We start from the raw sequence: 25,398 nt of genomic DNA on the forward strand, positions 1-25,398 counted from the left end.
TCAAAGTCTGCTGATGGAGACAAATGATCCAGTCATTACGTACTTCTTATCTTCTTCAACGGTAGGTTTCCGGCCATGGCCGGTTTTTATTCCGGCCACGAGATATAAGCAGCTCGTCGTCGCTGTCGTGAGAAGCTTCATAGCATCTCATCTCAACACCACCATCTGGCGCTCGGATCAGACCTCCAGCATCGAAGTCCGATCATCTCCAGTCTCTTTTGACTTCATTTTCCAGTAGCTCTTTGCACGATGTCGTCTTCAACCTTTGACTTTCCTGTCATGACGGACACACGTCCCGATGACCACACCCTCCCCGCCTTCATGGTCTCAACCACGCGTGGCTTCCTTCCTCGTCAAGAGCCCATCGTTGAGCTGCCAAAGGAGTTTGCCCCTCTTGAATCCCTCTTGCAACGCATGCCTATCAAGACACTATCAGGGGAGCCGGGTCTGCTGGCCAACTTCACCTTCGGCGACACACTACTCAAGGAGCTTCCTGACCTCACGCCGGAAGTAGAGAAGTATCGCGATGACCTTGTCGTCATGAATGCCCTGTACCGTGACTACTCCTTCTTGGCCTCTGCATATCTCTTCGAGCCCTGCCACGAGAGGCATGTACGGGGAGAGGAGTACGGGCTGGGCCGACAGTCGCTGCCAAGAAGCATTGCGCTTCCCATTGTCAAAGTCGCTGAGATGTAAGTGGACATGTTTTTCCGACCTTCACGCGATGCCTATGTTTTGTTGTTAGCTCCCCTTACCTTGGCAGAGCACCTATACGCCGAGCGACCCCTACAGAGAAGCTCTCCATGCAGCAACCTTTGGGATCCATTCTGAAGTAACATTGGCTGATATCTTTATGCGTAGTGCTGGTTTCAAGCCATTCATGGAGTACGCCGGATCTTATGCTCTCTTTAACTACCGCCTAGAAGACCCATCTAAGGGCCTCGAGTACGATAATCTTCGCTTGATCCGCGCTTTCGAGCATGGTCTGGATCCCACATCATCTGAGGCAGGCTTTGTTCTTGTTCACATCGCCATGGTCAAGGAGTCCGGCGCGCTTGTTACAGGTGCATCCGAGATGCTTGAGAGCTGCCTGGCCAAGGACAGAGAGCGATTCAACGACGGTCTTCGTACTCTGGTTGGTGGCCTCAGGAAGGTCAATGGCGTGATGAACAGTGAGTAAACTACTCCAAGTGACACGTTCGTGACTGACGACATCAGCGATGTGGGGCCGTAGCAAGCCTCAAGGCTACACCAATTTCCGTACTTTCATCTTCGGTATCACTTCGCAGTCGATGTTCCCCAACGGTGTCATATATGAAGGAGTGAGCGAAGAGCCAATGTCTTTCCGCGGCGAGTCGGGAGCCAACGACAGCATGGTTCCCATGTGCGACAACTTGCTCCAGGTCCAGATGCCAGAAACGCCCCTCACGGACATCCTGAAAGACTTCCGCCAGTACCGGCCTGGTAACCACCGCGAGTTCTTGGAGGCTGTCCGTGATTGCGCTCAGCAGTCTGGTGTACGCGAGTTTGCGAAAGGCGACTCGGTATCAGCCGCACTGTATCTCCAAGCTCTTGATCAGGTGCGCGACTTCCGCTGGCGGCATTGGTGCTTCACGCGCGAATACATCCTCAAGCACACATCGCACCCAACCGCGACAGGCGGCAGCCCGATTGTGACAGTAAGTGCTCTCTTGGTTGGACTCTTCTGCTCTTACTAACGCGCAACAGTGGCTACCCAACCAGCTCACGGCAGTCCTCAGACAGATGGTAGAGACATCCGAGTACTGCAAATCGGTCAACGGTGTTAGCGATATCATGGACAACGTCAATCATCAACGCGAGACGCTGAGGAAGGAGGTGGAGAAGTACTGCGGAGAACGAGGTGTTGCTGCATCGTGAGAAGGTGCGCACTTGCAGATGATTCCACGATTATTATTTTTCTAGATTACCCAGCACGACATGTCACATTATCTTTCAAGTGTTCTCCACTGCGTGCGCCTTTTTTGAAGTGCTGCCTGATGGTGATATCTCGTGATTTCGCCCTTTTGGATGATGAGGCGCAGAAGCTGAGCGAGGCGAGGGCGCAAATACGATAGACGATGACTGTAGAAGGTCCTCAGGGGTGGCGTTGCGGTCATGGTCGGCTATGGTAGGGTCATGAGTGGAGCGGTGGTAGGTGAGTCAAAACGCGCCGTCGCGCGAGTGTCCGCGTCATGTCTACGGCTGCTTCTATCGATAAGTAGCCCCAGCTTCCCCTAGCAGCATCCGTTACAGCGCCTTCCAGCACTTGCCACCTTCGAATGCTTGCTGCCAGACAACTCATGGAATATTCACACCTCTTCCGATTACCGCGAATACCAAACGTCTTATTAATACGGCGGACTATACGGAACACGTCCTGACATCCCCAACCCCACATTCATCACGACTATCACCACGCATCCCACGTACACCCAATCGCTACCAACAGCTTCGGGACATACTTTAACCACGCGCTCTTTCTTACAAAATGGCCTCACGACATGAGCCCAAGCAAAGCCCAGCTGAGCGGCGGAAGGGAGAATCTGTAAGTAGCAGCGTGGGAAGCAGCCCGCTTCCTTGATTCAATGGGCTACCCATTGTAGCCCCACATGCCCTTCTCAAGCTGATGGACATATCAGGCACTCAGCGAGTTTGCCGACTACGTGCAGAAGCAGCAAGCGCTGCGCCGACCGCCAGGCCAAGCCCCCGCCGTCCTCGAAGACCACGACGAGCTAAGCATCTTGGACGAGCTCGGTCTCTCCGATGACAACAAGACGCATGTTCGCCTAAAGACGCTCCTCACCGACCCTGCCGAGGAAAACGTTGCAGCACTAGCTGAGCACATTAAGGAACGTCTGGCAGAGGGTCATGGGGAGGTCCTGTTCGATGTTGGTATGGAAGACAGCGGTGATTCCATGGGCTTCACCAAGAGTCAGTGGGATTTCGCATTGGAGAGGATAGGGGCCATTTGCGAACAGATAAAGGCCGACTACAAAATGCTCATGACGCGGAACGTTGGTGGCGACGTTGAAGTTGGACCGCGCGATGCGAAGGACACTGGATTCAGTGGGAAAATGATCCTGCGACAGCAGCCACAGAGTGTCGACGATGTGATTGAGACGAGGATAGCAGTGGTAGGAAATGGTGAGTTTCTTCAGGCATGAGCAAGGATAGACGCTGACTCTGCATAGTCGACGCTGGCAAAAGCACCATGCTGGGTGTCCTTGTTAAAGGCGGCCTCGACGACGGCCGTGGAAAAGCGCGCGTCAACCTCTTCCGCCACAAACACGAAATTGAGAGTGGTCGAACTAGCTCAGTCGGCATGGAGATAATGGGTTTCGACAGCAAGAGCGAAGTTGTTGTGTCCAACGTCGCGGGTCGAAAACTTACTTGGGAAGAGATTGGACGGCGGTCGGCCAAAGTCATCAGCTTCACTGACCTTGCAGGCCACGAGCGGTACTTGCGGACGACAGTCTTCGGGCTGCTGTCCAGCGAGCCCAACTACTGTCTCTTGATGATCGCTGCGAACAACGGTTTGGTCGGCATGAGCAAAGAGCATCTAGGTATTGCACTCGCGCTCAACGTGCCTGTCATGGTGGTCATCACCAAGATCGACATATGTCCGCCACAAATCCTCGAGCAGACCATTACTCAGCTCACCAAGATCCTCAAGTCTCCCGGCGCGCGAAAGATTCCCATATTCATTAAGAACAGGGAGGAGTGCATCAACACCGCCACCCAATTTGTTTCCAGTCGCATATGCCCTATCTTTCAAGTATCCAACGTCACTGGTCATAACCTGGACCTGGTACGCATGTTCCTCAATGCGCTGCCCCACCATGGCAATTACGACAGCTCTGCGCCGTTGGAGTTCCACGTGAACGACACGTTCTCGGTCCCGTTCGTCGGTACTGTGGTTTCAGGAGTTGTAAAGTCTGGCGTCATTCACTCTGGCGATACAGTTTTGATCGGTCCCGACAGTCTTGGCCAATTCCAAACGACAAAGGTACGCTCCATTGAGCGAAAACGGATACAAGTCCCTGGTTGCTCCGCTGGCCAGTCTGGTAGTCTTGCGCTACGCAACGTTCGTCGAAAAGACGTACGGAAAGGCATGGTCGTCTTGCATAAAGCTGACAAGCCTGATCCAACGACTGGTATTCTCCCCAATCCCAAGGTGTACCGCGAGTTTGTTGCCGAAGTTTTGATCCTATCACACGCAACTACCATCAAGACCAAGTATCAGGCTATGCTACATGTTGGTCCTGTGTCCCAGACCTGTGCAATAATAGACATCGACCGCCAGTATATCCGTACTGGTGATCGAGCCCAGGTAGCCTTCCGTTTCGTACAGCGGCCTGAGTACTTGACTGTAGGTGATCGAATACTCTTCCGTGAAGGCAGGACGAAAGGACTGGGTATTGTCAAGAGGGTCGGCTACGACCCCAAGCATCCGCTGAACCCCGAATTGCATAAAGATGACAAGGGGAAGGAGAATCAGCCAGACGGCAAGAAGGTTGAAGCCTCATGATGGACTGCCGTGCGAAGGGCTGCACATCTTCCATGTTGTCAAGAACAAGCTTGATGTCAATCCTGTAATGCTAGATACAAGCCATATTAAAGATCAACGTTCAAATTGTTCAAGATCTTTGACTTTCACATTCATATTTGAAATTCACATAATGGAAATCTCCCACTACAAGACCTCTATCAACTAGACGTTATGGTAAGGGTATGCTACTCCAACATGATTACTAAACATGCTCTAGTTCCTAACTTCCATCCTGGCCTGAAACAGCCACAAGTGCGCTCGCTTTCGGAAAAATCAATAAACGAATGAGATCTATATGTTATGCCATCCAGAAATGCGTATCATATACTGCGTTCAACTTGAAACCATGTCCTTCTAATCCTAGTCCTCACTACTTCTGTGCTCTAGTGACCTAAACAAGAGCAGCAGCAATGCCGATGGCTCCAGCGACGGCCATACCAGCACCAGGCAGCATGCCCATCGCACCTCCAGTGTAAGTTGACATGGGTGAGCCTGTAGTCGTAGCGTTGACGGCGGCTGTAGGCGTAGCAACAGCAGCAACGGTCTTTAGGAGCTCTGGTGTAGTCGTGTAGGTCATGAGGTCACCTCCGAAAGCGAGAGAAACGCTAGAGAATGGGAGCTCAGTGACGGAAGTCGCGCCTTCGAAAGCGACACGATCGGCTGCTGGTGCAGAAGGCTCGAGAGATGCGCGGTCGAAAGGAGCAAGGGGGCTTAGAACACTGTTGGGAGATTAGGGTTAGCATGTCGTATCTGTTGTGAGAAGGGCAGGAGACTAACCTGTCGATTACATGCGCAACACCGTTGAAAAGAATAGTGTTTGCATAAATAATCTTCGCACCGTTGACCCACGCACTCCCATCCTCAAGAACCGTAAAGACCAAATCCGCGCCCTGGAGACTTTTGACTGTGACATTACCCAGCGCAGTCGAGAAGATGACATTGCTAGGAATAATGTGGTACTTGAGTACTTCCTGTAGGGTTGCCTGGTCCGCAGACTCGAGCACGGAACCTATGGACTCAAAGGCCTCATTGGTAGGTACGAAAATGGTGAAGTCGGAGATGTTAAGACCAGTGGCTTCAGGGCCAGAGAGGCCAAAGTCGATGGCGAGTTGGGCGGCTTCGAGGGCGGCGTTCATGGCAAAGTAGCCCGAGCGATAAGTGAAGAGTTGGAAAGGTGCGCCAAAGGACAAGACTGTATCGACTTTGTGGATGGTGATGCCTTCACCTAGCATGATGTCCTGATTCTCGTGTCAGTGTTGCTACAAGACATGTAGCAGGTATAAAGATTGGTACTTACTGCTTCAGTAACGGTGGAGATGGTTTGTTCTCCCGAGATTACACAGACATCTTCTCCGTTCTTGACAAGCTCGTTGTATGCTCCCCCAGTAAAGTTGGAGAAAGGTTGGATTTCGTTCACGTACGAACTATCCAAGAGGGTTTGTGCAAATGTTGGGATATCAGTAATGACGCTGGCGGGATATACGCCCTTGAAGACGTGGTTGGCGAGCAGGGCACCAATGGCAATAGTGTCGTTCTTGTTCTCAATGGCCTGGCCCTCGGGCACATCGCGTGGTACGGCTGCGAACGCATCGTTTGTAGGCGCGAAGATGGTGATATTGGAGGCAGCGGAGAGAGTGTCAGCTAGACCATCTACAAGACCGACTAGCTCAAGGAGAGTGCTAAGATCGGGTTGTGAAGCCAGAAGAGCACCAAGATCGCCCTGGGCTACACTCATGCCTGCCAGAGTGGCATAGGAGAGGATTTGGGATGGACGCATGGTAGAGTATCTAAGAAGAAGAAGCAATGAGGATTTTGATGCGGAAGTAGATATGGTCCCGTAGACTGAAGCTTGAAGATGCGCTGCTGTGATGCTCTATTCTCATCCCCAAGGGACCACCTCTTTTATACACCTCTTCATCTCCTCATCCAGACTATACCCAAGCACCATCACAAGTACACCAATACCACCGGCTGCCTGATTCCTGCGTGCTTACTTCCATGACATCTACGACTTCGCAGCCAAGACTCACACGTTCGTATCTGGAAGTGCACGATCAAGGCAGCGTGCGACAAATATAGCATCATTGCCTAACTGCAAGCACTGTGATGGCATGGTCCCAGGCAAATTCGAGGTTGATAGCCCTTGGTGGCCAAGCATACTGGTGATCTGACAGCCCTATTCATCCTTCCTTGTGTACGAAGTGGCGAATCAGCAGGGGTACTTGCGGGAGCGTGGTGGGGAAATCTGGCCGGTACCCACTATCTTGCAGCAACAGCAGTCACAACCGACATAACGTAGGACTTGCAACGATGGTCGCATGCGGGGGCAACGGCTAGAACTCGCCAGAGATCGCTGCTAGGTACATACATATATGCCAAAAATAACATTGTGATATCCTGAGTTCCGGTTCTTTCGCGGGGCGAACATCGCGAAGAGAAGAGGGAGAAGGGGCCTCGGGAGGGAGCAAGATGCACATGAAGGGCCGCTCAGTATTACGAGGACTTGCTACATGTGTCCAAACATGTGACTATGCACACAATTGTTTGATTGTCGTTCCATGCACACGTTAACTGTACATCACGACGAATGAAGTTGAGGTGTGTATGAAAGACGACCGATGGAAAGAAAAGCGTCACATGGCGATGCAGCAATACAGCACCGGCACAGGGCGTTTTTCATGCAGGAACGGAGACTCTGCCATACCGTCACTAGCGTGCGCGGAAGGAATGGCGAGATTTGGGCAGGTTGCCTACGTCAGTAATGATCTGCTTCATGTGTATTTCAAATGTCCATGTGTTGCATCATCAACAGCAGAGCAACAATTTGAAAATATCTAGAGATGTTTTTCGCTGCTTGAAACGTCATTGCTGCAGGCTGAAGGCCAATAATCACCGATGGAGGACGGCAAAAATCCGCCTAATCACGCTTATGCATGAGCGACTATGTATGTACCAATCACGAATTACCACGGCAAGATTTCACCGTTCCAAGCGGCCAAAATTGACCGTGACGATACGACTACTGGTGAGTGAAAAACTATTAAATCCCTTCATGTTCTACTCAATTGACAAGGTTTGCTTCATATCGCTGCAGAATAGCGGTATAATCGTTATACCATTCCTCCAGCCAGCTTGTCGCATCAAACATACGTGTGGTAAAACAACTCAGCGTCGGATCCACGACCTTCATGTACATGACTAGATTGCGCATTTTTAGTGCGCAGTCTTCGATGCGAAAACAGTCTTTTGGTAGGCACTGCCCGTATGTATTTCCTGGGTCGGTCGTGGCTACCATAACGGTAACGAGCACGAAGAGCGTGTAAACAATGGTAGGTGCAAAGCAAAATGACGGCAAGTGAACAGCCAAAGCTGGATCCATCTCTGCAGCGGTGTCGAGGACTGCGTGGCAGTTCTGAACAAGGGCTTCGAGAGTCGCTCTGAGAGGAGCGATGATGTTGGCTGGCTTAGGGTAGTCCTTGATAGGAAGACGGCCTGGGATGAATGGTGCTGCAAACGATGCCTTGTTTGTGGGTGTATGTAGCACAAGCTCGTACAGGTGAACCATGGCTACATGCCACCAGACCTTTAGCGTGTGGGATGTTGCAAGGGCAGGTGGGATCTGAGCTGCCCATGCATCAAGTTTGCCCTTTAGCGTATCGATTACGGCATAGGTGTTGTAATCATTACCATCCACAAAAGTGGCAATTTGACAAAGACACAGATGGGTGGAAATCTCCATATTCAGCTGGGTGATACGGACAATCTGACAAAGCAGCATGTCGGAAGCATCTCCTTGGCTTTCCAGGTACAAAACACACTCTTCATGATAAGAATCCCAAGGGTACGGGTTGGGCCGGCGCGTGCTGATCGAAGAGCTCGACAATGCCACATAACAGGCTAGCCAGGTACGCCGTGCCTCGAGCGACCCTGTATCCTCATGCCGGCAGAAGTAAGCCACGGGAGAGGGCTGCAAAGCGAATCCTGCGATGCCCAGATCGATCGCCATATCGGCGGCTAGCTGCAGGATCTGATAGCAGCTCCCCTGTTGACCTCTCCGCGTACTTTTGTTCCAAAGCGTGGCTACGAGTAGCGCCTGCACGAGCTCAAGGGATCTCTGCCCCCTACCGATGACCTCCTCGCCCAGAATATGCATCGTTTCGCGCACTAGCTCATCGTGCGTTTCCATGTCTACGCCTTGCGCCTTTTGCGTAATACTGTATGCCATGACAGAGAGCAGTAAGATGGGAGCTTTTGCACGGAGATGGTCCAGGTCCATCGACAGGCGTACGACGGGCCATGCCGCCCCCGCTTGATGTGCATAAAGGTGAAGCAGGCGTTGTTGGTTGACAGGCGCAATGCGGGCGTCCAGGAAGGATAACACACCATCGTAGTGGTTGTCGGATAGGCTACCGGGCGATCTGCCTAGCGCTGTGGTGGTGATACTTCCAGGCGAACGACTCGGCGTAGGGCTGCTGGTGCTTTGACTTTGTAGCAAGTTGTTGAGTTCTTGTATCTGCGCCTCGAGCTCTTGAATACGATTGCGCTGTAGTCGCGGCGCTGCTGGAACACATTCCAGGTTGTTGCGCGTGCATCTTCCGCAGCTCGCTGCGTCAGGGTCACTGCTAATGTCGCACTTGATTTTTAGACGATGGCACTCTTCACAAGCGCGAAGACGTTTCCTCATGATGCTGTCTTCTAGCCTGGAGATGACAAAGGGTTTTGGCTGGAGTTTAGTGTGGAGATTTGTCAATGACAAGCTGATTTACGCCCTGGGAAAGGCGCGCTTGGTACATGACTGGACAAGCGTGGCTGTGCTGGAATACCAGTACGAAAGAAGCGTGGCGGTCGAGAAAGCCGGTATGTCGTCCGGACGACCGAGGACTATTCATTTGCAGCTTCAGATGAGACGATAGAGTTGGAATCTCTTTCGAAGTTCTCACCGGTTATTCCGATCTCTAGACATGGTCTGGCGGCCTGAAATTGCAGGCGGATAAATTACCCATTTGGGCGCTATCAAGTTTGCTAAATCGAGAGCGATGGCTTCACTGCACTGCCAAGATTCAGTTCGTGGTATGGAACAATGGATCTATCCAGAAATATACAGCATCGATTACTTATGGTAATGTCGGTCGCAACAGCGGACACGCGATACCTGTTTAAGCGACGAAATGCGAATTCCACCTACTTCTCACACAATCGCCAAGTATTACCTAGGTAGCGTGAAGCACATAAATTGCTCTCGTACCATATAAAGGCAGAAAACAAGCACATGTATCGAACAAGCATATCGATGCACTCTCTGTTGAAGTAGCGAAGATATCTACAGCCTCCAGGACCCACTCAAGCTTCCCCACGCCCCCAGACGAAGCTTGTTCGGAACAAGCAACGCGTGCCAACCCCGCTTACCTAGCTATCCGCCATCAACCCATCACCACTCCGGGCACGCCTCAGCCGCGGCGTCTCCTGACGCGCCTGCCCGGGCAAAGGGGGCAGGTCATACCATGCCGCCACTCTTTGCGCCCATACTCCCCAGCTCACACTCACATCCGCGCCCCAATTCAACGATGAAGCCCAAGAAGTTTCTCTTAGATCGCTTACCTGGCATACGCTGGGCGCCTCACGATATACCATCAACCGAGTCGTCATCATCCAAGCCCAAGTCGCGGAATCCCTTTGCGCTGAAATCTTCCGCACCGCAACACGGCGCGGTGCGTCTGCGCAAATCAACCCTCAGTTTGACGTCTGAACCCGATGTCGAGGTTGATGTGCGGACGCACGCCCAAGGTCAGAGCATCTTCTTCGCGCGTTTGCCGATTGAGTTGAGGCGGATGGTGTATGAGTACGTCATGGGCGCAGAGATCGTGCATCTGACGTTGAGTACAAAGAAAAAGAGGTTTGGGCATTTTCTCTGCAATAGCGATGGAGACAGTAGGGAGTACATGTGTCGCGTGCTTGTATTTGGCAAGAAAGGCGCGAGGCTATATAGTGGTGGTGTGACTATAGCGAGGGTTTGTAGACGTATGTATGTATTGCCTCCCTCTTCTGACTATCATTACGACAGCACTGGGGAGACTGACAAAGTGCTGGGATTAGGTACTCCGAGGCTATTCCATATCTTTATAGCGCGCATACCTTCTCTCTCCTTCACATCACGCATCTGCTCTACCTTCCCTCCTCCATTCCACAGCCACGTCTCGATTCGATTCGCACGCTACATCTGCGCTGGGCCATTCGCGCGCTCCCATATCTGCGTCGCGGCCCTTCCAATCGCCTCGCATACCGCGAAGACACGGCCAACTGGGAGAAGGGTTGGGGAATAATAGCGGGTATGCAAGGGTTGAGGCATCTTCAAGTCATGTTGATTGATCCCAGCCCGCAGCAACTTTGGGAGGCTAATTGGGTAGAATTGGAAGACATTTTGCTGGACAGTGTAAGGGCAGTGAAAAGGCCACGCGACGCTGTAGTCATTCTGCCGTATCCGAGTTGCAGGACGGACTGGGATATGGGGGACAGCACAGTGAGACTGAGAGTACTAGACAATGGTCTTGGTACTGGAGGTGACGAAGACTGAAACGTGTGATCTTTTTGGAGACGACAAAGCTCGCTATATTTCCGGTCAAGGATATATGTGGGGAACGTCGCTATCACCAAGTTTCGATCGAGAACCAATCGTACGATGATAGTTCATGTAACATGCAGCTTATGCCAAGGTCTTGTCATGCAGCCGATCGTGCCTGCGTTCAATCATTTGTAGTAAGTTCCCTGGGACGCCTGAACAGAGCTTACAAATATCGTCTGGGCACAGTTCCAGTGGCACAGTTGCTGCCAACAACAGAGGAATCCCTTGGGATATTCGGTCCACCTAGTTGATGTATAAAGGTGGTTGCGCATGGCATACACAGACCACAGTGTGCTACGCTTCTCAAAGTTCGCAGAATCTTGATCCTCATTCTGATCTCTCCCATCATGTCGCACCTCCAGTACTTCGACTACCCTGGCTTCGGCGAGCGATCCAAGCGGGATCTCAATTACAGCCAGGCAGTTCGCATCGACAATCGTATCGAGGTATCCGGCCAAGGTACTTCCACTCCGTTGGATATGTTATCTTATTCTGACAGGCTTAGGTGGTTGGGACCGTACGACGGAGGAATATCCCGATGATCTTTCAAAAGAGGTTGACCAGGCGTTTGATAACGTCGAACATGCTATTTGCCAGGCTGGTGGAACGGGTTGGGACCAGGTGTATAAGACGCGAATTTACATTACTGTGCCCCTCGATGACATCGCGGAGCCGATCATCCGCAACATGAAGGAACGATGCAAGAAACACGGGCCTCTGATGACAGTTGTGCAGGTTGTAGCTTTGTACAAGACAATGAAGATTGAGATAGAAGCAGAGGCGCACTTAGGCTGAGTCACATTTGGGAGTGGGACACCTGTTGCTCGAGTTCATATCTAGTTCAGCGTAGTCTAGGGAGATCTCAATGCCACACAGAGATTGAATAAATGAAACGTAATTTGTACGGCTGGCCAGTCGAAGCAAGAATCGCAGTGCTAGGTGTTCAACCTGTAGATGTCGTGGCGAAAGCTGGAGTCATGTGTTGTATCCTACACCATAGGTTGTAACTGTAAGAAAATGTGGAACAAATCTATGTAGAAGGCAAGCTGTCCGATAGTCTTAGTTGTTTCGTCAAGACACATGGTTAGCGCATTCTCGGACCTCATCGTCATCGCGGCTACCTGCTTAGTGGGGCTTGGACTGCGCCACAACCATTGCCCTATGGCAGCTTCCCCATCCCTTCAATCTCACGCAAGACTACCCCAGCATCCCGCACCAATAGTCGGTAGCGACCACAGAAACGACGATTTCATTCTCTGGGTCTAGCATCGCGAGGCTTTCTGCGGCTATCCACCCGGACGTTCTCGCGCCACACGATTCGACCCCGACTGCTAGCTGTCGCAACAATGCCGAATCGCTTCAGGGCTAGGTTGAAGGATGTTAGCAATCAGACGGGTATATGTCTACGGAAAGCAATGTGGCAGACCTCCAAGTGCATCCTGTGGACAGTTTGCTCGCCTTGCATCTGTTGTTTACTGCTGTTCCTACCCCATCGGCATGGTAGAACAAGACCTCCTCTTTTCGATATAGAACCGCCAATGATGCCTACCCCTCGCAGGCGCGCTCTTTCAATTTCGAGAGAATTGCAATCGAACCAATTGACGGTTGCTCAATCTCAGTCTACCTTTATCAACAAGCTACCTTTGGAGATTCGACGTATGATCTACGAAAAGGCCCTAGGAGAACAGCCCATACATACGACTGTATCAGATGGGAAGCTTATTGCTCGACGGTGCGGTTTGAGGAACTGCACGTGTTATCTCAGGCCCTGCCCACCCGGTCAGAGGTTACATTTGGCACTCCCTTTGCTTAGGACCTGTCGACAGATGTAAGTCATACATCCAATATAACCGAGCATTCGTCTTGTTAGCATTAGACTGACCAGCTGATATTCTCAGCTACTCCGAGGCCGTTGAATATCTTTACAGAGCCAACGAGTTTTTCATCTCTACCGACTTGGAAGACTTCCCAACAGCTGGTTATCTCTCTTACTTCTTCCAATCTCAACGCATCGCGCAGATCGGCAATCTCAACATTGAATGGGATCTTGACCGTCATCAGTATTTCAATGTCAACCTAATGCCTGACCATCACCGACGAGAGTGGTACAGGTCTTGGGACGGCTTAAGCAACATGACTGGCCTCCGCCGACTACACATCAAGTTCTACTTTTGCCTAGACCTTTGGCAGGGATGCTATGGCGAGTTCTGGGAGCAAAATAACAAGGAGCTTCTCCAGCCTATCAAAAAGATCACGGCTCCAAGAGACTTCCTCATCACTCTTCCAAACTGGCAATGTTCGACCAACATTGACGTTGGTGAATCCAGATGCACTTTCAAACTGCCGGAGAGGGTTGACCTGGAAGGGAACGCGTCGTGACGCGTCCGTGTGCAAGGACGCTTCTCAGACGGTCGCAATCATAGGAACGGTAGCTTTTCGGAAATAGATGCGAAGCGATCTTGAATACTCATGAAATTTACTGAGAAGCTCGTTCCTTCTGGATTGCACCAAAAATTTGACTTTCGGAACATCCACCAGATTTTACTCTCGTAAGCACTTCAGCGTAACTACAGTGCATCCATCCCTCAAGGTGTGGTACAGTTTTATGTACAAGTCACTTGAATCCAACGTTTTCGGATGAAGGCTCTCACACCGTAGACCGAGGGAACAGGAGAATCTACAAGGGCAAAGACATTAGACCAGTTCTACCGCTTCTTCGGAGTACACGACTCCAAGAAGCAAAACGCGGCCAAGACACAACACGACAATGACGCATAAGAGACATGCACCCAAGCTCTCGCTAGCGGCTTGATCAGGTTTTGTTCCGCCCTCTGTACCAGCGCGCGTATCTTATCGCGTCGTTGATCAACGTGACAACTTGGCAGCTTGGCGAGCTAACTCGTCCTGAATAGCTTTCCATAACCATCTCATCCTCCGCCAGCCTTTGTGCACAGCCAAGAGCTTCGAGCTAGGGTAGCTCCACCACGTGCAGTAGCTACGCAGCTCAGCTCGAACACCTCCAACCGTGCGGCGTGTGATATTTCGGCGTATTTGATCCATCCGAGGCATTGTATAGCTCTGGCGCTTCTCCGGCGCAGATAAGAAGCAAAACATGGCCGCCAGTATGCTTATGCTGCAGGAACCATTTGAATTCCCAGGTTCCCGGAAATCTCTGGGCTGAGAATTGTCGCAATGCGCTCTTTCGTTGCTACCTCTGTCCTCCTTGGGCTTGCCTCCGCTGCTGCTGTACCTGCTATCGCGCCTCGTGGTGGAGACGGCTATGGTCATGGCCACGGGCACAAGAAGTTCAACGTGCAAGTAGGCGTCCGGCCGTACTATCTTGTCGATAACATGGACGATGGTCCGTTGAAGGAGAAGCTTGAGAGTTGTTCAGAGCAAGAATTCAAGACCTCGGACTTCGTCTTCGCGCATCGTGGAGCGCCACTTCAGTTCCCCGAGCATACTCTCCAGAGCTACAAGGCTGCACACCGTATGGGTGCCGGCATGATCGAATGCGATGTTGCCTTTACCAAGGATAAGCAGCTCGTCTGCCGCCACGCCCAATGCGACTTGCACACCACAACCAACATCCTCAACACTACACTCGCCGACAAGTGCACCACCCCGTTTTCGCCCGCCACCAATGGCACCGCTGCATCGGCTAAGTGCTGCACCTCGGACATCACACTGGAAGAGTTTGGTACCCTTTGCGGCAAGATGGATGGCTTCAACCCCAACGGCACCACAGTTGAGGAATACATGGACGGCACCCCCTACTTCCGCACCGATCTTTACGCTCAAGACTGCCCCAAACTCATGACAGTTGACGAATACATTCCTTTGGTGGACAGCTGGGGCCTAAAGTACACTCCCGAGCTCAAGACACCTGAGGTTGAAATGCCTTTCAATGGATACACACAGGAGCAGTATGCTCAAGACTTGGTTGACAAGTTTCGCGAGTACGGCATCGATCCAAGTCGCGTGTGGCTCCAGTCTTTCCTTCCTGACGACGTCTTCTACTGGATTGATAACGAGCCTGAATTCGGAGTACAAGCTGTGTATCTCGACGAACGCGTTGACACTCCTGAAGGTTACGCCAACGCTACGGCTAGCATTCCTGAACTTGCTGCTCGTGGCGTTAAGATTATGGCCCCTGCTATGTTCGCTCTTACCAAGCTGAATGATGCGGGTAAGATCGTCCCATCGGAATATGCCATCGCTTGCCAAGAGCATGGTCTGGACATGGTCGCATGGTCGTTCGAGCGCTCTGGATGGCTGCAAATTGAGGGCGGTGGATATTACTACCAGTACGTCGCCAACATTACGAACAATGATGGCGATATGTACACAGTACTTGATGTGCTTGCTCAGGATGTAAAGATCTTGGGGATGTTCTCGGACTGGCCAGCCACAGTCACTTACTATGCCAATTGCTTCGGGTTATAGGCGGTAGTAGAGCCTTATATATAGACCTTGAGGGTAATGGAGTAGTGATACAGTATTGAAGATACTATCGACTCAAGCAATACAACCAAAAGTACCTGCAACTGTGATCATTTCCCCTATCTAGTACCGTTCCAAGCGTTGATTATGGCAAGCAACTGTACAGTCAACCCTCATAACAAAGGAACAACGGAGAATAGGAAGGTTATAAGCATTACCACTTACGTAGTTACAACATTATCTCAATCTAACACGTTCAACACTAAGTCACCATAGTAGTGCAAACTTCGTAGTAGGCAACCTGGCGGGGTCCTCGCCTCTCCCTCTGCTTCCCTCTACCATATTGTGACCTCCTACACTGATAGCTGCTGCGCGGTCTGCTGGATCCAAAGAATATAACATAAACAGAAAGATGGGTTGGAAGTCCTAAAGTATGCTACTCCATGGTTTACTGGGTCGAGGCGGGCTCAAGAGCTTTCCTGTCATCGTGATAGTTCCAGACCGAGCGTGAGCGAGGATCATGGGGGCATCTGATACCCCAGTCTACGCGATGGCCGAGATCAAGTACGTTACAAGGGTAGCTCTTGTAGAACGGGCTGTTTCTGACTTTCCTTGATAAGAAAACCTTGGAACAACGCTGCTAGTAGGTGCAACTACTTTCGCTTCTCGGAATATCCTTGGATAAATCCAACAAGGGGGATCAGGTTAGGCTCCAGGAAAGTCTATAATAGATCTCGTGAATGTGTGCAGTATTTGTAGTGCAAACAACTCGCACTGAGAGTCTGATCTGTTTGCTCACCGCTTTACTTATCGTACACGCATCACCCTAGTGTACATAGAGACTAACAATAGATGCGTGAGACTTCAAAATCCAAGTCATGGAGAAAGGACCAAGATAAAGAACACCCAGGAACATTCAAGCCCCGTGCTTACGATGCACTTAGGTGAGATTTGGAAACGCCGATCTTACAGCTTTTATTCTTTCTAGATATCAATTCTTGCCATAGTCAAACTCCACCAAAGGACATACCACCTACGTCTTCGACTTGACGCTGCCAGGGGTGAACGACGGAGCCGCAGCATTCAACCCTTTAGAAGGCGGCGGCTTGCTTTCGTTGACCGACTGGCTAATCGCAATGCCCCATGCGCGCCCATCAGTGGACTGCTGTGTAGTTGCGCCCCATTTCTGACCAGTGCCAATGCCTGTGACCTTTCGCCAGTCTTCAACGTTGTTGTTTTCGGACATCTCAATTGTTTTGGATAGAAGAGGGTGAGTGGGTAGACGTTGTAGATTAGTTCGATTGTAGCGTGTGGCTGTTGAGTATATACAGTTCAGGAAAACGTACTTGAACGCAAGATTGGGGGTACAATGTACATGGTCAGTGTGTGAATGAATACGAATTCCATCTATTATGGAGTCCAGGGGTGCCGTAAAACGCACTATTCGCAGGTGTAAATGCATGAAATACAATGATTAAGAGGCGTTAGGTTTTGACCACTCCAACGTTGTGTGTATGTGCGCGTGCGTACGTGTTTGATCATTGAAGTGCAATTTCTCTGTAGCACCTATGGCGTGCGTAGAATGAGGACATTGCTTGACTAGGATACGTCCTTGGAATGTCTGCGCTCTTGCACTCTGTTCCTGTATCCTCCATATCTACTGTATGTGCTTTGTATAATGTAAAGATACGTATTCGTGCGCAGGTGGGGACATAGTGCGAGCGGCGTCAGCTTTGGCCCGCTGGATATCAGCTTACCAGTAAAGTAGCATGACGGTATTCATACTAACTCTCCTCCAGGGTGCCTCCGAGTGTCGTATAGAATACCTTCTGGCTTACTTGTTCCGCAATGCACGCTCTTCAAAGTCCCGTATAAGTGCTTCTGCTGCTGCAGCATGTTTGAATTTTTCCTGCTCTAGAAGCCCGTTCTTGTAATTGTGCAGTTGTTCCACAGTCTCTACTGGAACGTGAGTCTCTCCCCTTGCCACATCGACTAAGCTCAGCCAATCGTGCATATAAAACTGCTTCTGATGCTCCCCATCTTCTGTTTCAGGTAGTCCAGATATCAAATCGAACAATATGTGGTTTAGAATGATATATTCCTCACTGTGATCGAGCGAAAATGGCCTGAACATTGCTGCGACGCATTCGACTTCTCTGAGGATATAGTCTCTCTTCTGCGCTGGTGATGCATCCCTTGGAAATCTCCATTCCACGCGATGGCCATTCTTTATCATAGTAGTCACAAACTTGTGACTGGCAGTATCCAGCCAACTGAACGCCATGTGGGGGCGCAACACAGCCTTCTCCTCCTTTGTCAAGGAGGCGAATGACATTGCTTCCTGTTCAGCCATAACCGTTCGCTTCCAGTGTCGCTCTGCAAGCATGGGAACATGGACTAAAGACTTGTTGAACTTCGGGTCGTCGTTAAGTCTACGCAAAGCCACAGCCTCCTCGTAACGAGACCTTTGTATGGATGGCATGTGTTGATCCATATTCAGTCCCAGGAATGGAAAAGCCAATAACCCGGCCCACGTTCCTGTAGAGACGGCTCCGAGCCTTCCAAGCAGACGTTTTCCAACTGAAATACTATTCAAACCCTTCATCCTAAAGGAAATGAGTAGGCCTGCAATTCCTCCGGCAAGCATAGCATCATCGCCCGTGAAGCCGTGGCTGCTCTGCCACAACTGGTATTTTGGCGGGGTAATGCCTTCGTAGCGAAGGATCATTTCATCCAGCTGACGTTCACGGTGCGTCAAGTAAACCATCGTAGGTACGCTAATGACTGTACCAAGACCTGCTCTAGTGAAGAAGTACGCAGATTTTGTCGGCAAACTCAGCAATGGTCTTTTAATAATAGTTCGACCCAGAAGGAGAGTAGTAGCAATTATCGGCGGCAACAAGATAGTTGCAGTTAGTTCGTTTGCGCAAAAAGGTTCTTCTTGTTCGCGTATGGCTGGATGGAGACCTTGTTGTGTGTGAATAGCTATCGCTCAAGATAAGATGCTATGTAGTCACCAAACTCACCTGCACCCGGAGGCACAAAAAGACGAACCATTATCGAGGACCATCAGAAGATTGGAAAGAAGCAGTCTGAGAATTAATCGTAAGAGTGACACAAGAAGATAAGACTATAGTTGCGGCGTGGTTGCACAGGGCTAACGTCCGAGAAAGGCTAGATCCCGCGGACATGAATGCTGACTCATCATCGAATCTTCGCATCCGCTCAACACCAGCGAGTCTGTTGCCAACAGGAGGATAGCCATCCACAGCCATGCCACCACGGCTAAGAGCGGTCCGAGCCGCCTCAAATCTGCTGTCTGTATGTTCAAGAACACCTACAGCGGCATCGATCGCCCCATTTCTCTGGCCCGCTCAGCAAAGATGCGCGTCCATTCTGTCTTCGCTCTCCGACAATTCAGGCGCCTACAATAAAAAGATCCGCCGAGGTCGCGGACCTGCTTCAGGAAAGGGAAAAACCGGTGGACGTGGTCAGAAGGGTCAGCACGCACACGGCAAAGTCCCGGCAGGTTTTGAGGGAGGTCAGACACCACAATGGATCACCAATCCTGAGCGAGGGCGGGGGAAGTACAACCCCTTCAAGGTGGAAATGTCGCCGATCAATCTGGACCGAATTCAGGATTGGATCAACCAAGGGAGATTAGACCCCAAGAAACCCATCACTATGAAGGAACTGGCCAAATCAAGGTGTTTGCACGGCGTTAAGAGGCATGGCGTCAAGTTGCTGGCGAGGGTATGCATCTACCCTTTACGCCCGCTGCATGGATGCTAATTGTGACTGCAGAATCCGGAGCAATTGACTACACCCATCAACATCGTCGTCTCGCGCGCCTCTGCCGACGCTATCGCACGCATTGAAGCTCTCGGCGGCAGCGTAACAACACGCTTCTACTCCCCCACAGCCATCAAGCGCGTCCTTCGAGGCGACACACACCCTACCATATCTCTTCAAGCCTCACCAGACCTTGTCGCTCTCACCGGCCGCTTGCCAGCCGCCAAGATCCCTTCGCCTATCCTTAGCGCCCTTCAGACAGCCAGTGAAGAAAAGAAGAACGAAGCCATGGCTGCTGTCATGAAGCAGATTGGTTCCAAGTACAAGTACAGACTGCCTGATGCGACTGGCAGAAAAGACATTGAATACTACCGCGATCCAGCACATAGAGGGTACTTGAACTACCTCATGAAGGATGGCGAGAGCCCGAGTCTGTTCTTCAAGCCGCCAGGCGAGGCCAAAGACAGGAAGAAGCAGAGCGCGAGGAGAGATGCCGCCAAGGCGAGCGCGGACAACAAGCTATTTTAGAGAGGGGCACCGGAGCATGTATCATACTATGTGTATAATCAGTAGTCGTCCACGCGGACGTACTACTACAGTGGGTGGAGACGCAATGCAGAACAATGACCTGACGTGCATCCATCGGCTTACGAATTCTCGTCCATACCAAACATTCTTTGGACGCTCGCTCCGCTGACCAACACTGGCACCATTGACTAACAGATAGGCTCAGATACCATCGTCTCTAGCTCTGCCACGATGTCGTTATCCGGCAGGCACATAGTAGGAAGTGGCTGTGCAGCCTAACATCAGCCATTGCGCGGCATCCCTAAAAGCAGAAGTAACCCAAAACCCAATTAACAACCAACAATTCAGCACCTTTGTGCATAGCCCCAACAACAACCACTGCGGCGGTGTGTTTAGTGAAGTCGGCGTCAACAAAGAAGCGCGGGATCATGCTTGTTTCGAAACGTTTTATTACTATCACCATGAAACGTGTCGCACTGTCCACAATGGTCAGTCCTCACTGTTAAATCCTGCGACATTACCCCAGTGTACGGATCACGCTTGGTGCAAGATATGGGAAATTCATGTCAGATGGCACGGACGTCGGCAGAGTCCCTGTGCTGGAAGTAGAGGCCTTGTGTCATTTTATATTGCTGATGTCATGTCGGTCTGGGTGTGAGGAATAGAAAAAGTGCAAGCCTCACGTTGAAAGTCTACAACAGCGTGTTGAGATTCGATTCATGTTGGCCGATGAGCCAAATGTGGTACAGGCAGCTAGGTAGCCCCAAAGGTGTCTCAGCTGGGGATTAAGTTCCGCAGCGTAATCTATGTTAACGTGTGCTAGTTCGGCTAACTTCCCTCTTGAGTCGTTTCTCCTCTAAGAATGACCCGAATAATCTTCACTTAATCGCATACTCTAAGAAGCAGCCTGGGCCCGATTAACCAATGCTGCAAATGTATTTGCAATCCTCTATTACATCGAAACACCAATGTCGAAGGCGAACACCTTTTGCAGTGCGTTTCAATATTGGGATACAACCCAGCGAACAAACGAGCTTGTTCGTGCCGGTAGAAGCGACGGTTGTTTTCGTGATAGCGGAGCCCAACTTCAGCTTCATCGGCAGCAATAATGCCTGTTTAGTCGAGGCTGGGGCATCCTCACCGGAGGGCGGACACCCGTGTGATGGGAATCTGTGATCTGCAATCAACGAGGACGTTATCCGATGACGAGAGGTCAGGCCAATGTAAAACTAGATATGTGGACATGACATGGATTGACAGACGCTGACAGGGATTTTAGTTATGCGGAATCCCGCCCTGTCAGGCAGTGCAGTTGAGACATGAGCTTCCTCTGGATGTCCTTGGAAACATGTCACAAAACTATTAGCTGCAGTGAGAGACGGACGATGGAAGATGATGATGCACATGAAAGCCTTCGTGCCGGTGGTAAACAGCCGCGACGTGTCCATAGGAGTCAGCATAGACCTAGTTGGTCGGCGCTCCGCTTGTGCGAGCCGGTGAGACTGTCTGCACGTCTTACAGATCCTCTGAGTCGACGGCTGCGTGCGGCGTTCTTGCTTGCTTCGTCTCTCTTTGTCGCTGCACAAGGCTGAGTAGTGACTATGGGGATGCGTAGCGATAACTCGGCAGGATCATCTGTGAATGCACATGGTGGCGCAAGCCAACGTATCCTGATCCATTCGGTGACATGCACGTGGTGCAAAGGCTGTCTCGTTTTGAAGTAAGAAAGTGATGCGTCGCTTTTCCTTATACGGTTGAATCAAATGCGCTGAGCAATGTACTGCGGCTCCTAGAGGGGTGAGCGCGGCCTGAGTCCGTTCCAGCAAGTACAACGTCTGTACACGGGGTGCGTTCGTGTTGTCTGGAAGGTGAGCTGCAACCGGCTCCGCGAGCGACACCCCAAAAGTTGCTTCTGAACACGGAAGGAGGTGTGGAGTGATGTTAGCCGGTCGCCTTTGTTGGTTGTTGCATGATGGTGGCACGATGACTCGTCGCGCGCGTCGAAAGCACCGCCAGATGTCCAAGCTGGAACATCGTTGTTCGAATCGAGCGCTAGGCAGCCAACGAATTGCAAGTCGTTTGTTGTGTAGCCTTGAAGGAGTCTCGCCCGGCAATAAAGTAAAGTAGAGCCTGAACTTGGCAAACTAGCTCGATGAATTGTATTTGGAAAAGATAGCGAGGGTTTACCGACGTCGGAAGCATTGTCTTTGGCGCAAATAGATGGAGCCTCCTGCATGATACTTGGTACGCATGGGGCATGATAATAAGGTGCGACTTGGTCACACAAAGTTGGTTGGCTGACTGACGCGTGAGTGGCTTCGCTAGTGTGCTAATGAAGCTCGTGGCGTAACGCATACGGGACTTGTCGTCCTCCATGACAGTGTCAGCCGCGGGATAGATGATACGGGTCAGCTGTGCATCGGGCAGGCTAGCATGGCCTCGTGGATCGGTACCAACGCCCTTGTACATATTCACATTCAATCTCCGGTGGGAAGTAGCAAGTATCGGTACCCCTTGGATAAAGCCTATCCTCCCGTATTATGGCCTGTCCGGTCAGCATGCTGTATCACTGTCAGACGAACGGCTTTGCAGCCCGAGTGCGATGTGGTTGCGTCACACTATACTTTAATACAATGACCAGAGGATCACATCTAAGCATAGCAAGGGATCCATCATATTGGACGAGCAGACCTTGATGTTGGGTTGCTGAATGATTAAGGCGTGCTCGCTCTAGAGCGTGGGGTTGCGCGTTGCTCATTCGTCGGGAACCGTCTGACCTACTTCTTTCAGCACCAGAGAGCGGGGAACTGGATAGGGATCTGAGGACGCCGCAAGCCGTGCAAAAAGGCTAAACTCGACCCAGTGGACTCGTGTGGCAAAGAAGTACAAGATCCTGAGTCGGCATGAGACTTGTTGCAGTGCGTGCGTCTATCGCGTTCTGCTTTTGCAGCTGGGCCGCTAAGGCAGCAATCGTAGACCGGAATTAAAGAGCCGTAGCCAAGATGCATCGCACTTCTTGATCGCGAACGTTTTTGGGCACAGTGTCGTAAGAGGACGGCGAAAAAAAAACCCACCCATATCGCGCGCTGGCCAAGGGCTTGCGTGCCCATCGCTGGCGCCAACCATATACGATGATCTCGGCTGAGTGGTTTTGGCAAACGTCTTGTGGCCAGGTTGCTGCACATGATGAAATGCACTAGGGGCGCATCCATGAAGCTGCTGCTCGGCAGGGTCGATTTGTTGAAGGCAGACGATGGAGTCCATCGACGATAGATGCATGGTGTAATGTACGCGTCGTGGAAGCGCGGTACGTCTCAGCGCGCCATGGCCAAGCTAATAGATGTGCCGTTCATGGTATAGACTGGGCAAGACGGAAACGAGTCGTTGGGGCTCGTATATTCGTGTAATGGTGAGGAAAGCGGTGCCGAGTATCGTCCGTCCCTTCCGTACTACGCCCCCCCAGCCGACCGTGGAAGGAGCTATTGCCCTTTCTGCGCCAAAATAGTCACCATCAATCTCCACACGACGGTCAAGACGCTCGGTCAGACGGGATCGCTGTTGAACATGTACGAAGGTACTGGCACTGCAAGCGATGATGCACAGCGGCGAAGTTAGTTTCGATAGAGCCATGACTATTGCAGCGCGGTGGAGGACCATGGGCGGTCGTATCACGCGTATCAGCGAATCGCCAGCCGAGTCGTCCAGGCATCCCGAGCCTCCCGTTGGCATGGAGCGAAGGGGCGTGTTTGAGATGTCGCTCCTCACACCGACATCGTACCGATGCTATAGTTTTACGGGTGGTGGATGGCTACTAACAAGCATCTGGAATGCATCCATGCTTGGTGATTGCAAGCGTTTGCCATCCATGTGTTATGTAGACGCGATTACGTGGGCAGCTCTTTTTTTGCAAGTGAGTGACGGACCGAGGAAAGCGCGACGGGCACCCCCTGCACATGTACGTATGACGGCGCTCGCTTTGCTAAGCTCCACCGTTCCATCAACAACCTCATTGCATTGCGAAGCAGGATCACCGGCGGCACAGACTCTGCTCAGTGCTATCGATAGATTACGGGCTGCGTATCCCTTGCTGCTCTGGCCATATTTCCGTCACGGTTTCACGGTTAGCGCTGCTAGCCAAGCAGGCGACTCGATAAGCAATCATGCTTCACGACGCCGGTGCTAGTTGGACGGGTCAGCAATGGCAACCTTGGAACTGGATGTCGTTTGCAAGATTTGCCAGACTTGCAACACAGGCGTCCGGGACAGGTGGATGCACCAAGCAAGCCGCATGCCCAAGCAGCAGCTATGGCCAGCCTGATTGATGGGCAGCGTGATGGAATGCAGAATGCAGCAACTGAGGCGCGCGCAATAGCCCGATTCGTGTTTCGTCAGGGGCGTTGCAAAATGGCGGTTCTGCAGTGCAGATTGCCTCAACTTGGATTGCACGCAACACATGGCCGGCCTCAATAACAACAGTTCGTCTAGCGTCGGGGGGTGCATCATACTTGCCATTCGCCGGAAGCATCGGAACCGAGGGCTGCAGCGGTCGAGCTCCACATGATTGGAAGTCACGAAGCAAAATCATCTGCAAAAAAAAGAGGATTGAAGATCAGCAGCACTCGCTCAAACTTCAGCATGGGAAGCTTCGCGGAGGACAGGGTTCGGGCTCGGATGTAGAGCATGCTTAGGGAAAGGTAAGACGGCGATTTGGCTAGGGCGGGCTGGCTGGGCGACTGGTTCGTGTCGCTTCCTCGTCTGGCAGCACAGCGCCGTCGTCTGCCAGTCTCGCCAGTTCGCTATGCTTGCGCTTGCATCAGCGTGCCTGTGTGCTTTTTAGATGCCTGAGGGCGGCAAGCTGGCAGCAGCTGGTCAAACACGGCATGGGCGGGACGCTGCACGCGTAAAGTGCCCTTCCAGACCGCCTGGCGCTGGTGGAGGGTGATTAGGATAGTGATTATTCATGGATGGCTGCCGCTTACGGCAATTCCTGCTGCTGGCAAAGTTTGGATGTGGCAGACAGCGGCCTTCATTCGTGGTGTATGCTCCGCCTTGGCGGGTGCAGGTGGCCGCGATGCGTAAGGGATCTCACATTCTCTGATCAGTCGTCGTGTCTGAGACGGCAGCGCTCCGGGGAGGCAGCAGGCCTACCATGTAGGCTGCAGGTCGTTGATGAGGCCCACCAGCGCTATCGTTTCTTCGTTTGTGGCCGGATGGTGTCCCACTGTCGCAGTGCGCACTGGGAAGGTCGTGTGTGGTGGGGTGGAAGATGGCTGAAGCCCCTCTGGACGCGCACTATGCATCGCCTGCGAATGAGGGGGCGCCAATCAGACGGGTCGGGAGCGCTGAGGCTGTATCGCGCGGCGCAGCTGGTGCTGGGGTGGTTTGGCGCAGGGATTGATTATTCACGTTGCTCGTGCTGTACTTGTTGTAGTAGTATGTAATTAGC

At 51.6% G+C, this 25,398-nt stretch overlaps 10 protein-coding genes across 10 annotated transcripts; 6 read left to right on the top strand and 4 right to left on the bottom strand.

Moving 5' to 3' along the window:
• Window positions 1–279: 279 nt before the first annotated feature.
• Window positions 280–1,899, top strand: J4E82_002576 (uncharacterized protein; the record flags this gene model as incomplete). Its single annotated transcript, XM_051728875.1, has 4 exons — window positions 280–692; window positions 862–1,172; window positions 1,219–1,679; window positions 1,729–1,899. 4 exons carry the CDS (start codon window positions 280–282, stop codon window positions 1,897–1,899), a joined length of 1,356 nt encoding a protein of 451 aa, XP_051591393.1.
• A 610-nt stretch (window positions 1,900–2,509) lies between these two features.
• J4E82_002577 (uncharacterized protein) lies at window positions 2,510–4,549 on the top strand (the record flags this gene model as incomplete). The annotated part of the gene is made up of 3 exons (XM_051728876.1): window positions 2,510–2,566; window positions 2,661–3,165; window positions 3,213–4,549. 3 exons carry the CDS (start codon window positions 2,510–2,512, stop codon window positions 4,547–4,549), a joined length of 1,899 nt encoding a protein of 632 aa, XP_051591394.1.
• Window positions 4,550–4,961: 412 nt separating this feature from the next.
• Window positions 4,962–6,347, bottom strand: J4E82_002578 (uncharacterized protein; the record flags this gene model as incomplete). The annotated part of the gene is made up of 3 exons (XM_051728877.1): window positions 4,962–5,289; window positions 5,348–5,808; window positions 5,868–6,347. 3 exons carry the CDS (start codon window positions 6,345–6,347, stop codon window positions 4,962–4,964), a joined length of 1,269 nt encoding a protein of 422 aa, XP_051591395.1.
• A 1,284-nt stretch (window positions 6,348–7,631) lies between these two features.
• J4E82_002579 (uncharacterized protein) lies at window positions 7,632–9,254 on the bottom strand (the record flags this gene model as incomplete). The annotated part of the gene is made up of 1 exon (XM_051728878.1): window positions 7,632–9,254. The coding sequence occupies one exon, from the start codon at window positions 9,252–9,254 to the stop codon at window positions 7,632–7,634; it is 1,623 nt and encodes a 540-aa protein (XP_051591396.1).
• Window positions 9,255–11,536: 2,282 nt separating this feature from the next.
• Window positions 11,537–11,984, top strand: J4E82_002580 (uncharacterized protein; the record flags this gene model as incomplete). Its single annotated transcript, XM_051728879.1, has 2 exons — window positions 11,537–11,648; window positions 11,695–11,984. 2 exons carry the CDS (start codon window positions 11,537–11,539, stop codon window positions 11,982–11,984), a joined length of 402 nt encoding a protein of 133 aa, XP_051591397.1.
• A 743-nt stretch (window positions 11,985–12,727) lies between these two features.
• Window positions 12,728–13,568, top strand: J4E82_002581 (uncharacterized protein; the record flags this gene model as incomplete). Its single annotated transcript, XM_051728880.1, has 2 exons — window positions 12,728–13,017; window positions 13,088–13,568. 2 exons carry the CDS (start codon window positions 12,728–12,730, stop codon window positions 13,566–13,568), a joined length of 771 nt encoding a protein of 256 aa, XP_051591398.1.
• Window positions 13,569–14,381: 813 nt separating this feature from the next.
• J4E82_002582 (uncharacterized protein) lies at window positions 14,382–15,635 on the top strand (the record flags this gene model as incomplete). The annotated part of the gene is made up of 1 exon (XM_051728881.1): window positions 14,382–15,635. One exon carries the CDS (start codon window positions 14,382–14,384, stop codon window positions 15,633–15,635), a length of 1,254 nt encoding a protein of 417 aa, XP_051591399.1.
• A 1,030-nt stretch (window positions 15,636–16,665) lies between these two features.
• Window positions 16,666–17,009, bottom strand: J4E82_002583 (uncharacterized protein; the record flags this gene model as incomplete). Its single annotated transcript, XM_051728882.1, has 2 exons — window positions 16,666–16,878; window positions 17,001–17,009. 2 exons carry the CDS (start codon window positions 17,007–17,009, stop codon window positions 16,666–16,668), a joined length of 222 nt encoding a protein of 73 aa, XP_051591400.1.
• A 457-nt stretch (window positions 17,010–17,466) lies between these two features.
• J4E82_002584 (uncharacterized protein) lies at window positions 17,467–18,689 on the bottom strand (the record flags this gene model as incomplete). Its single annotated transcript, XM_051728883.1, has 2 exons — window positions 17,467–18,599; window positions 18,659–18,689. 2 exons carry the CDS (start codon window positions 18,687–18,689, stop codon window positions 17,467–17,469), a joined length of 1,164 nt encoding a protein of 387 aa, XP_051591401.1.
• Window positions 18,690–18,905: 216 nt separating this feature from the next.
• J4E82_002585 (uncharacterized protein) lies at window positions 18,906–19,952 on the top strand (the record flags this gene model as incomplete). The annotated part of the gene is made up of 2 exons (XM_051728884.1): window positions 18,906–19,385; window positions 19,437–19,952. The coding sequence occupies 2 exons, from the start codon at window positions 18,906–18,908 to the stop codon at window positions 19,950–19,952; spliced, it is 996 nt and encodes a 331-aa protein (XP_051591402.1).
• Window positions 19,953–25,398: the final 5,446 nt, after the last annotated feature.

Source organism: Alternaria postmessia (genome assembly GCF_024291825.1).
Source record: "Alternaria postmessia strain BMP 2775 chromosome Unknown scaffold_10, whole genome shotgun sequence".
NCBI classification, from domain to species: domain Eukaryota; kingdom Fungi; phylum Ascomycota; class Dothideomycetes; order Pleosporales; family Pleosporaceae; genus Alternaria; species Alternaria postmessia.